This window comes from Kogia breviceps, chromosome 18 (assembly GCF_026419965.1).
Source record: "Kogia breviceps isolate mKogBre1 chromosome 18, mKogBre1 haplotype 1, whole genome shotgun sequence".
Taxonomy (NCBI): Eukaryota; Metazoa; Chordata; class Mammalia; order Artiodactyla; family Physeteridae; genus Kogia; species Kogia breviceps.
The window spans coordinates 51,840,135-51,851,792 of record NC_081327.1 but is presented as its reverse complement, the minus strand read 5'-3'; the positions used below and the strand labels follow the sequence as shown (position 1 = coordinate 51,851,792).

General features: G+C 60.4%; 1 protein-coding gene across 2 annotated transcripts in view; it reads right to left on the bottom strand.

The window, feature by feature from the left end:
• Nucleotides 1-2,004: 2,004 nt before the first annotated feature.
• The window catches only part of CMIP (c-Maf inducing protein), a 240,068-nt gene continuing 230,414 nt past the window's right edge, over nucleotides 2,005-11,658 (bottom strand). For both annotated transcript variants that reach the window (XM_059046047.2, XM_067019834.1), the window contains 7 exons: nucleotides 11,213-11,329; nucleotides 9,682-9,822; nucleotides 8,796-8,843; nucleotides 7,592-7,738; nucleotides 6,644-6,749; nucleotides 5,502-5,572; nucleotides 2,005-3,841 (listed from right to left, as the gene is read on the bottom strand). In XM_059046047.2, coding sequence (XP_058902030.1) covers nucleotides 3,788-3,841; nucleotides 5,502-5,572; nucleotides 6,644-6,749; nucleotides 7,592-7,738; nucleotides 8,796-8,843; nucleotides 9,682-9,822; nucleotides 11,213-11,329 — 684 coding nt within the window. In that variant the 3' untranslated portion in view covers nucleotides 2,005-3,787. The remainder of the gene's footprint in view (nucleotides 3,842-5,501; nucleotides 5,573-6,643; nucleotides 6,750-7,591; nucleotides 7,739-8,795; nucleotides 8,844-9,681; nucleotides 9,823-11,212; nucleotides 11,330-11,658) is intronic.

The following is an 11,658-nucleotide window of genomic DNA, read 5'->3' as shown; positions in this document are numbered from 1 at the left end:
GGAAGGGGGGAAGGGGGGGAGGGGGGAGGGGGGAGAGGGGGAGGGGGGGGAGCGGGGGAGCGGGGGAGAGGGGGAGAGGGGGGGTTGTACGTGTGTTACGGGAGGAACAGGTAGGGTCCTGGCATGAAACGGAAGACCCACTCTGGTGGGTTCTAGAAAGTACGTGAGGAAGGGCTAGCTCTGGAGGGGCGGTGCCAGCTAGGTAATTGACAAAGGACGCTGAGGTCCCGGAACTTACACTAGGGGGCTCTTACCACGTGCAGGTCAGCAGGGTGAGGGGAAGACGCGGTGTAACTCAGTTTCTGCAGGAGGAAGGTGAGTCGGTGACCTTCTGGCCAAGGGGGTGGGCGGGGTTAAGGAAAATGAGGCACGCGGGGTGGGCCGGGTTAAGGGGCGTGAGGCACGTGGGGTGGGCGGGGCTAAGAAATGTGAGGCACCTGAAGCTCGCAGCGCGCAGGTGCTTCTAGGCCAAGGCTGAGGGTGGGGGTGAGGGTTGTGCTCAGAGCTGGAATCGTGGAGGGCGGCTGCCGGGGGAGGCGGGGGCGGGGGGGGAGTACCTGAGCTCACAGAGGGAGGCCGATTCTGCAAGAAAGACACGGGGGAGGAAAAGCCCTGATTCTCTCTTCCCGCGTCCCTGCCTCTCTGCCAGGTAGCCAGCATTCTCCAGGCTCAGCGGGAGGAGCCCAGGTGACAGGGTGGGGAGGAGGGTTGAGGACAGGTGCCTGCAGGGTCCTACCTTTTCCATCTGGCAGTGATGAGCGCCTGATGAGCTAGGCCCTCTGCTGGGTGGGAAGGATCAGAGACGGCAGGTTGCAGGGGCTCACAGCCCCGTGTCTCGGCCCGCAGCTGGCTGTCGTGAAGCCAGGGCCATCTGGCCTGAGGACCGGAGCTCCTGGAGCTCGCCCGCCAGCCCTGTAAGTCCAGGGCCCTCCTTGTTCTCACGCAGGGCACCTGACTTCCCTGAGTGGCCAGAGGTCGTCATGTGGGTCAGCTGACAGGCCGCACACCTGAAGGATGTAGAGGCCTCGGGGAGTGAGGAGGCCAGGGGAGGGGGAGGTGTGCGGAGAGGCAGGGAGGTAGCGGGGGTAGGAAGAGGGTGTGGGGTTATCAGGGGGCGGTGAGGGGGTTACACCAGTTGTCCTTGGGAGAGGGATGAGGGGCCTGGCTGGAAGGGCAGGGCGGGGGGGGGGGCGGCGGATGGAGGTGCAGAGGGAGGAGGAGACTCAGCAACATAGCAGCAGCGGGCTGGCCGTGGGGCAGGCTGGAGGTGAAAGTTACTTCTTATCTGGGGGAGGAGCCAGCTGGCTGGATGCGTCTAGGCGCTGGACCTCAGGGCGCCCGCCACAGACCAGAGGCATCCACGTCAGGCAGAGCTTCTCAGAAATGCAGGGTCTCGGTCCCCACCCAGACCCTGGGGCTCAGAACCCGCGTTTTCTGGAGACTTTCACTGGACTAGAGCTTCCGTGACGCCCTACCGCACAGCAATCTAGGTGGACGGCCGGGTTCTACCCCGGGGGTGACTCTTTCCCCCCCCAGGGGACATTAGGCCCCATCTGGAGACATTTTCAGTGGCTACAACTGCAGTGGGTGGTGGAGGGGTACTCCTGGCATCTAGTGGGTCAGGGCTGGCGGGGGCCTGCTCGACATCCTTTGATGCCCAGGGCGGCCTCACGACAAAGGAAGATCTGCCCCCTGACGGGCCGGGGTGAGGAGTCCTGGACGCTCGGAGAGGGTGTCAGGGCTCTGCCGCGAGCCCCCAACTCTCGGCCTAGGTCTCGTTCCTTCCCATCCCCCTGGGAGGCCCCTTCAAAGCCACACAGAAAGGCCAGATGTCAATGAGTCACTTACAGTTTATTTTTGCCTGAAAGTATTTCACATCTCTGAACACAGCTACGTGACAGTAGTATTAACCATCAGGAAAAGCAACAGTGCGAAGGGAAAAGGTGGCATGTCTCGGCTCTTCTTTTTTTTTTTTTTTTTTCTTTTTAAATTTTTTTTTTTTTTGCTTCTGCTTCTTCCTGCACCAGAGTGCTGTAAAGTATGGGACCGAAGGGGAGCGAATAAAACCAAACAACAGAAAACAACAACAACAACAAAAAAAAACACGAAACGGAACACACACGCACACACGAAATCAAACCTGGCACGGAAAATGAATGAAGACTGAAACCCAATTTCTTTTTTTTTCCTTTTTTAAAAAAATGAGGGCATAGTCGGGGGGTAATAAAGTCTACCTAGCAAAGTATAAAACGACAAAAGCATGGTTTCCATTGAATAAGATTAAATATATATAAAACAATTACATTGACTGGGGGGTTAGGTCTGGAGGTGCTGAAGGGGGGCTGTGTTTGTGCTAAACCAACAGAAGAAGGGGCTTGGGGGAGAGGGGACCCCAAGTAAACCATGAGGGCTGTTTTGTACAGTGAGGGCTTGTTTATAAAAGAAACAGAGGTTGGTGTGTCTTCAAAGGGGCAGGTGTGGGGACGGAGGGGGCAGGAGGGGCGTCTGCGCTGCAGTGGTCACATTCGTGGGCGGGGTGGGCAGTCAGGCTGGTGGAGGCGACGTCTCTCTTCTCCCGAGAGACCATGCAGAGAGGCGGGCATGCATGAGGGGACCGCGGGAGGCAAAGGACGGCGAGGAGGCCACAGGTCGCAGAGCCTCAGCGGGGACGGGGGGGGGGGGGGGGGCAGCAGAGGCCACCGCAGATGGGAGAGCTCCGGGGGAGGGGGCGGGGCAGCTCTCCTGCGGGACGGACGGGAGGACAGGTTAGCACCCTCCCCCTCCAAATGTGTAAAAGGGGGCCGAGAGAAAGCTGGCGCCGTAGAGGAGCAAAGACGACAATGTGGGGACCCCACTTCTCCTCCCCCCTCCAGGAAACTGGAGACTTCTGGGATCGAAACGCACGGTGGCGTGGCGGGCAGACGGCCGGACAGACGGACGGACATGAGAGCGTGAGCACAGAGAATCCATTACGAAAAAGCAATTAATTTTCCAAGGAGGTTCTTTTTTTTTCTTTTTTTCCCCCGTCTGTTTGTTTCCTTTAAAAAAATAACAAGAATACTACCACTACCCTGACAGCTGACTGGTTTGTACAGTACTACACGCCAGGGGCGGGGCGGCCGGCGGCGCGCGGGCGGGAGGGCGGGCGGGTCAAAGACGTCATAAATAAGAAGCAGGTCCCAGACCTGCAATTTGTCAACGTTTCTTAAATAGGCGCATTATTTAAATCTTATGTACAACAAGAATCACTTTGCATAGCAATGGCGAGGACACAGGACGGGTGTGGGTGTGATGACGTGACCGGGTCTTGTCCCACGGCGATATGGCGACGGCAGGGCGAGTTCTCGGCAGGGCCTCGGAGGGAGAAAGCGTCCTTCCTCGGCCTCCAGGCCCGTCGGGGTTGCGTGACGATGGCATCAGAGTTGACTCTTCCCACATGGCGTTGAACACAGAGGCAAAGAAAATCCACAAAGGGTCCCCCCTCCCCAAGTGCCCCCATCCCCACCCTCTCCCGGACCCGCTGCCGCTCCTCTGGTTGCTACAAAGTCCGTTTTAGATCAGGTCAAGGTTTCCGATTATGAAGCTAAAAGAATTAGGTGGGGGCTGGGCGTGCTTACGGACCCCCCTCCCCACCCCCTCCCCCCTCCGCCCTCTGCCCCCAGAAAGACTCCCCCCTCTATCTCACAGCCAGGACGCGGGGTGGCACCCCGAGACCCGTGGCTCTACAGCTATTAGTCAAGAGTTGCGTGTCGCAGTTGCAAACTCTCCTTCCTGCCGAGCGGGAGCTTCACCAGGCTTCCGTGTAGCGGACGTCCACCTCCTTCAGGTTGGGAAGCTTGGCCTGGGGGGAGCAAGAAAGATCCAGTCCCTTCCATAACCCGGAGGCGCAGAGCTCCAGCCCACAGCCCGCCGGCTGGCGTTCCCTCTGTGCCCTGCCCACGCTGTCACCATCGGGGGCTCCCGAGCCCACAGCTGGGGAACCTCCGGGAGAACCAAGTAGGCGGCAGGTGGCTCCACAGAAAGCAGGCGATAGCTGCTGGGGAGTCCACGTTCCCACCCCAGAGAGGCTTCGGATCACTGGCTCTGGGGGCAGGAAACCCAGGATGTGAGCCCCCCCGCCACTGTCACTTGCAGGCCACCTGCCCTTGGGGAGAGCCCTGGCCTCCTCCGGGAGCCGGCTTCCTCATCTGTGGAGGGAATCCTAGTCCAGGCCCTGGCTCACAGGACGGGGCGAGGGACCAGATACCAAACGCAGGGCAAACCCAGAGCACCCGGTCCGAGACTGCCTGTGCCCTCAGGGCTGTCAAGAGTCCGGCGGGGAGAATGAAGAGGGATCCAAAGCTGCAGGTTCCTGGCGGGTGGGTGGAGATCCTTCCCACCCAGGCTCCCCCATGGGGATCTGTGGCCGGACCACAGGAGCCCACCTGCTACTCCTCCGAGCGGCCTCCTGCGCCCCGTCGCTGCCACCCAGACGCGCTTGTGCTCTGCCTTCTTTTATGAACAGCTGACTTTTTCTTTACGAGCCTTCGCTGTCCAGAGAGGCTGCTAACCGGTCTCCTGCCTTTCCTTCCCGCCTCCCCAGCTTCCTGGGCACTGGCCTGCCCGGCAGACTCACTTTAACCACTCCTTTCTGTGCGGGCTCTTCCGCCCCCATGAACGGAGCTGGCGGTCCCCTCCCTGCTGGCCCCTGAGCCCCGTCCTGCTTCAGTCTGCTGCGCGTGTCTGTCTGCCGGGACTGGGCTCCCTCCTGGGCAGGGGTGAGCCCGACGCACCTCAGTGTCCCTGTCCCCGGCGCAAGCCTGCCACACAGAAGGCGTCTGGAGGCTTGGCCAGTGAATGGGCCCCAGGCTGCAGGTCTGGCTGAGCTGGAGGGGAAGCTGAGAGGGGGAGGCCCTGCTGGAGGTGGGCTTCCAGGGTGCCCAGGGGCTGGTGCACTCTGGGCCCGGCCCTTCCTTCCCAGGGCGCTGGCTCTGCGGCTGAGCCCAGTCCCCCGGGCCCACGATGAGGGGGTGGCAGGAGCCTGCCGAAGGCCCAGCCCCTCCAGCCCTGACGAGACATGCGTTTTTACAAACAAAATGTGCCCACCTTCCACCACCCAGATCCTCTCTTTCCTTGATTTTAAGTTGCCAACCTAGCCCAGCCTGCTGGTCCTGGGTCTCACCTGTGTGACTGCACCAGCCCTGCAAACCTTCTCCATGCTGCTACCCCTTGCTTGTACTCTCCCTCAAAAATCCTGCTTTCCACATAACAGCCAGAACGAGCTTTTAAAAGCAGAGCTCACTACCCTGCTTAGAGCGTCTGAAAGCTTTCTCCTGAACTTCGATGAGATCCAGAGTCCTTCCGTGACCTGCGAGGGCTTATTCGGTCTGGCTCCAGTCTCCTCTCTCACTTTCTACTGTAGTCATGTTGGCTACAAAGTCAGTTCGTACCAACCCTTTCTGCCTCAGGACCTTTGCACTTGCAAAGGAAGGAAGGAAGGAAGGAGGGAAGAAAGGGATTACCTTCAGGTCTTCGTAGGTGTCTGCCGAGAGCTTGGTGCTGTTCATGTTTAAGCTGCAGAGACTCTTCATGGCTGTCCGGGGACAGACAGACAGACACAGTCATTAGGTCAGCGGGACCCCACAAGGGGCAGATGCAGGTACAGGATGGAAAAGCTGGGGGCAGACTGAGTTGCTGAGGCCTCTGGTTAGGAGACGGGGCCGGGGAGGTGGGGTTTCAGAGGCACAGTCCGGGACCACTACGTACAGAAGGTCTATTTCAGGCAGGAGCTGATCTGAATGGGGCCCACGTTCTCCTCCTGCCCTCCGAACCTCTTTCCCTTCTTGTCCCTCTGTCGTGTCCCTCCACTGCCTGTACCCCAAATGCTCCCAGAACTTGCCTGCCGCACTGCAGACGGTGGACCCCGCTGTGACTCTAAACCTCATCCTCTCTGCCCTCCGTCACCCCGTCACCTGCCCCCAGCCACTCCCAAGCCACCCAGAACATGCCAGTGACCTTGCAGGGCTCATGCCCACTGCCCGGCACGCCTCCCCCGGGTCAGTTCCTACGCATGTGTCTTTCATCCCCAGATCCAGTCACCTCCCTGGGAAGCCTTCCTGGATTCCTCCCAGCTGAGGCCCGGGGCCTCTCATCTAAAGCAATGGACCTGGAAATGGGAAATGCAGATTCCCAGGCTCAACATCACCCAAGATTTGAGTTTAGTAGGTTAGGGTCAGGGTACAGAGAAATCGGCAGTTCTAGGTGCCTCGGGTATTTTGTGGCTCCTTCTACCAGGGCGGCGCTTCTCAGACTTTAATGTGCGTGAGAATCACCCTGCACTTTGTTACAGTGCCGTTTCTGAGTCAGCGGGTCTGGAGCAGGGCCCGAGAATCTGCATTTCTAACCAACTCCCCGGGGAAGGCTGTGGCTGGGGCTGCGGCTGCTGCGGCAGCTCAGGGGAACACGATCGCCCTCAGGGGCTGTGACGGCGTCCGGAGGGCACGGGCTGGGCCTCACTCATTCTTCCTTTTTCCTCTAGAGTATCAGCTCCACGAGGGCAGGGCTATTTCCGCCCGGCAGGGAGGAGGTGCTCCGGGAGCACACATGGTGCCCAGCCTGCCGCATGAATGGACGAAGGGGCGAAGGGATGGACGGACGGACTCACAGCTGAGGGCCAGCAGGCCGGCGTCGGTGACGGGCGTCTCGCACAGGTTCAGCACCTGGAGCATCGTGAGGTGTTCCGACAGGAGCCGCAGGCCGGCGTCTCCAAACTGTGGGGCAGAGACCTCCTCAGCCTGGAGACCGACGCTGGCCTCCCCGGGGCACCCGGGGCCATGACCCCGAGGCAGGGGCAGCGGCGGATGAAGGAGACAGGACAGAGCCCAGGCCTGGGGCCCATGGCCTCCACGCCTCAGGGCCTGGGCCGCCCTCGCTTCTCTCCAGAGACTCCAGTGCCCTGGCCGGGTTCAAATCCAGCTTCTGCCGGTGCCGTGGACCAGACAAGGGCCCCCCTGGAGTCGCTGTTGCTGTCTGTCAGGGGTGGCTTTGAACTCAGTGACCCGTGGCTGCTAGCGGGGGCCGAGGCGGCCCTTCCCTGGGCGGGGGGACAGTGAGACAGCAGGGCAGCTGGGGACGCCCGGGTTCTCTTCTGCGAGCTGAGGGTGTGGGCAGGGCCTGCAGCTCACAGTGGAGCGGAGACCACACGTGCTGGTACGTGTTTAACAGCCCGATCCGTACTAAGCACGGGCAGCGAGCGCCGTGTGCTGTGGTCATTGTTACAAGGAGGCGGCCCGCCAGCCGCCTGCACACCCCCCGGGCAGGGGCGTGAGACCTGTGTCACGTGGCAGCTGTGCCGGGCACGTCCCCGCTCTGGGCCTTGGCGACTCCAACTGTGGGACGGGCCACTGGGCTTCACGAGGGGCTAAACCTTCTCTGGCCTGGGGCCCTCTGGGGGACGTGGGCGCTGAGCCGTGGAGGGGGCGCGGTGATCAAGCGACGGGACCCGTGGGTTCCGGGCGGAAAGGCAGCCATGGAGGAGGGTGCAGGGCAGGTCTGGGGCAGGGGTGCGGTGGGCACGGAGGAGGGCGCAGGGGGCAGGGCAGGCCATATGTACCTGAGTGGACCACAGGTTTAGCTGCTTGAGAGAAGGCAGTTTGATGAGGTGCTCAGCGCAGGCACTGGTTACGTTGGTGAAGGCCAAACTGAGGTTCTCCAGGTTTCCGAAGGAGCCAGAGCTCAGCAAACGAGCCAAGTCAGCATCCTGCAGACGGGACGGGCAGGCGGGGTCTCAGGATGCCTGGGGCTGCCAGCAGCTCCCCGAGGCCCTGAGCCGCCCCTCCCCAGCCCCACAGAAAGCGGTGGCGGGGAGGAGAGCATGGTCCAGTGGGTTGGGACAAAACGGGGTGTCAGGGAGGGCGCGGCTGCCTCCACGTCTCCGTGGTGGCAGCTGCCTAGCTGGAGAAAGCCTTCGGAGCTGTGACTCACTGTCTGAGTCACCAGTGGGGTATTCCGAGGCCACGTCTCTCCCACAGGCGTGTGCGTGCATGTGTGTCTGACCGTGTCACTTTCCCAGGCGGGAGCTTGCGCCCATTTCCCACCCACAAACACTGAGGCCCTTTCAAGGAGTATGTGAACACTAGACTCTGAGGTCATTGAGGGTCCCTTCCATCTTTGTGATAGAAGCCTTGAGTTTTAGCTGCCAACTGGCTGCCCTGGATTAAGGCTAATCTCCCAGCTAGGTGGGGCCACATGCTAAACCCCGGACAAGGGTATACAAGCAGACGTGTCCCGCAGGACTTCCAGGAAGGTCCTTAAAGGGAAGGGGCGTGTTCCTCTTTGCCTCTTTCTCCTTCCTCCTGGCTTGAATGGAGATAAGATGGCTGGAGCTTGAGCAGCCAGTTTGGACTATGAGGTGGAAGCTAGTGCCAAGGACCGTGGGGCGGCAGGATAGAAGGAACTAAGATCCCTGAAGACCTTGTAAAACGGGGGAGGAAAGAGGCAGCAACGTGATAGGCTTCTTGTCATAAGATAAAATGAACTATCAGCACAATTTATCTGGTACGTGAATCCTCAACGTACATGAGCTATTATTGTCATCATTATGAATGACTGGTAACAGATTAACATTAATATCAACATTAATCTTTATCATAATGTTTGGTTTCCTGCAACCCAGTTCCCTCCTAGGGAGGGAAGTACCATAGGGTCCCTGTTCACCTCCTCCCATCACCTCCAGCAGGCACTGTCTGCTGTTCCCCACCAGGGAGGACAACCCGCTTCCTCCCTCCCAGCCCTGCAGGAGAATGAAACCAACTCACTGTGGACTTGGAGGGCAGTGTTAGCCTGGTGGGCCCGCCTTTCCTTTGCTGCAACAGAAGCCAGACTGGTTACGACCCACTTTGCCCTGAGCCCTCACCCGGTACCCGCACCTCCAGTGACACCTCTCATGGCACTGTCTGTATTTCTTGGTAGGGGCAGGCAACATGGTGGTCTTTGTCTCAGGGGCAGACCCCGAGGCCAGGTCTGAGGGCAGGTGGTTTATCAGAGAGGCAATCCCAAGAAACCCCAGCAGGGGAGTGGGGAACTGAGACCACAAAAGCCCCTAAAGGAAGAGGCTGGGATCACCCCAGCCACCCCTGGGCCTCTGGGAAATGGTGGCGAAGTCACATCTCACAGAGAGACCCCACCTCTCCCGCCAGTCACCGGCTGAGCGCTGCCCCAGGAGACCAGGGGGCGTGAAGTCTCCACCCCTCTGTCCTGCTGTGCCCGTGGACAGAGAAAGCCCTTTGGCCGGGAGGTATGGGTGCTGGCGTTTGGAAATCAAGCCCCGTGCCCTGAAATGAAGGGCCTGAGGGAAGTGGGGGAGGGAGGGCGGGAGGAGGGGCACAGACAGCCACTGCCGGGCTTGGCTCGGAGGGTGACACAGGATGTGGCCGTGACCAGGCCCATATGGGCTGTTTGACTTCGCGCCACAGACTCAGCCTCTCTGATCATCTGGAAAGTGGCGGGTGGCAATCCCGACCTCTGCGGGTCCGGAGGAGGAGTCGGTGCGGTGGAGGCCCGCGCAGCGCGGCCGTCCCTGGGCTCAGGCCAGATCAGGGCAGCCACGCGCTCTCGCTGCTGGGCGGGGGGCGGGGGGCCGGGAGGCGGGGCGGGCGCGGAGGCGGGGCGGGTCCGGAGGCGGGGGGCGGGGCGCGGACTCACCAGCTCCTTCAGTTCCCGCTGCCGCTCGCACAGCTGCTCGTACATGCGCTTCCCCACGGCCGTGCTCTCCAGGGTCGAGATGATCTGCAGCTGCGTGTCGTTGTTGTCGATGATGTTGTATTCCAGCATCAAGCACAGGATCTGCCAAGAGCCGGGGGGAGAGTTACCGAGTTACGGCCAGCCCGAGACTCTGGCCGGGGCTGGTCCTCGAAGGCGCGCCGGCCTGAACCCTCAGCCTGTCCCAAGAGCCCCTCACGCCTGGGGAGGCGGCCAAGCTCGGCACACGCACGCGTGTTCCCCGGTCTCGTTCTCTCCCCGCTCCCTGCACGTCCGGCTGTGCCATGCCGGGGGGATCGCCTGCCCCAGTGGCCCCTCTGTGTCACGGGAACATCAGTGCACACACACAGCGCGTGGTAGCTCCTGGTTAACATCTGTGGGCACAATGCACGCCGGGCCCCTATGGCCCGGTAGAGCCCGAAAGACAAGACACCTCTTTCTATCCCTTTGCTTTTCCACGGAAAGCTCTGGGAGTCAAATTCTTTGATGCTCTCTCTGCTGAGAGGTGAAGTCTAATTCCCATCCCCTTGACTATGGGCCTGGCCTCGGTGACTCACTTCTTTTTTTCTTTCTTTTTTTTTTTTAAATTTAAATATTTACTTATTTGACTGCACTGGGTCTTAGTTGCGGCACGCCAATCTTTAGTTGCGGCATGCGTGTGGGATCTGGTTCCCTGACCAGGGATTGAACCCATGCCCCCTGCACTGGGAGCGTGGAGTCTTAACCACTGGACCGCCAGGGAAGTCCTGGGGACCGACCTCTAATGGCCAGAGCCTGGCAGAAGTGATGCTGCCGGACTTCTCAGGCTGAGTCAGGAAAAGAGATATAGCTTCTGCCAGGTCTCTTTGGACAGTGGCTCTGGAAGTCCCAGGCTTCTGGGCACTTTGGGGGAGACGGAGGTGACGTGAGTGCCCGGGGCTGGTGTGTGCTCCTCGGTGAGTGAGGAGGCAACGACCAAGGCTGCTGTGTGGACGGCGGCCTGGCAGCCCCAGCTGCTCCAGCGTCTGCTGGTCGAGTCCCCTCAGGCCAGCGCCAGACATGTGAGGGAAGCAGCCTTGGGAGGGCCTAGCCCACCCCCATCTGACTGCGACCCCATTGGACGCTCAGCGTGAGAAGCGGCCAGCTAAGCCCAGTCAACCCAAGACCCAGGAGCAAATAGATGAGCATGATTGTTTGAAGCCCCCATTGGCGGGTGGTCTGTTCTGCAGCAACAGACAAACGGAACAGAAACCTGCCCAGTCGATCCCTTGGACCCACGTGGATCAAAAGTGAAATTAAAATGAAATTAGCAGATGGTTTGATGAAGGTCTCCCGCTCCCGCTGAGCTCAGGAGGGCTGGGGTCGTGCCTGCCTCGTCCGCCGCCGTGTCCCCAGCTCTTGTAACAACTCGGGGCTCCTAGAAGGTGCTCCATCAACAAGGATGAAGTCCTGGGAGAGTTGGCAACCTTACCAGGGACTCGGGCCAGCTCCTCACCTCCACCATGGTCTGGTTCCCCCTCAGCGCCAGGAGCATGCAGGGTCCCAGCTTGTTTTCTGCCAGGGAGAGCAGGAATTTTTTGGTCTTGTAACAGGAGCCCATGAGGATGTGCACCTGTGAGGAGAGATGGGCCAGGTGAAGGGCAGTGACGGCCGTGGGCTGTGGCCCGCGGTGCCTGCCTTCTGCGTGCTACAGGGACCGTGAGACCAAAAGACACTGATCAGACACACCCCACACGCAGTCTGGACACTGCATCTGCAACGATCACCGGACTCTCCCTGGGGGATTCAAAGGACCCCTCCCTGACAGCGGCTCCCGTGTGGATGAACCTCGAGGACACTGTGCTGCATGAAGCCAGCCGGTCACAGAAGGACATATCCTGTAGGGTCCCGCTCATGGGAGGGACCTAGGGTCAGACTACAGAGACAGAAAGGAGAAGCGGG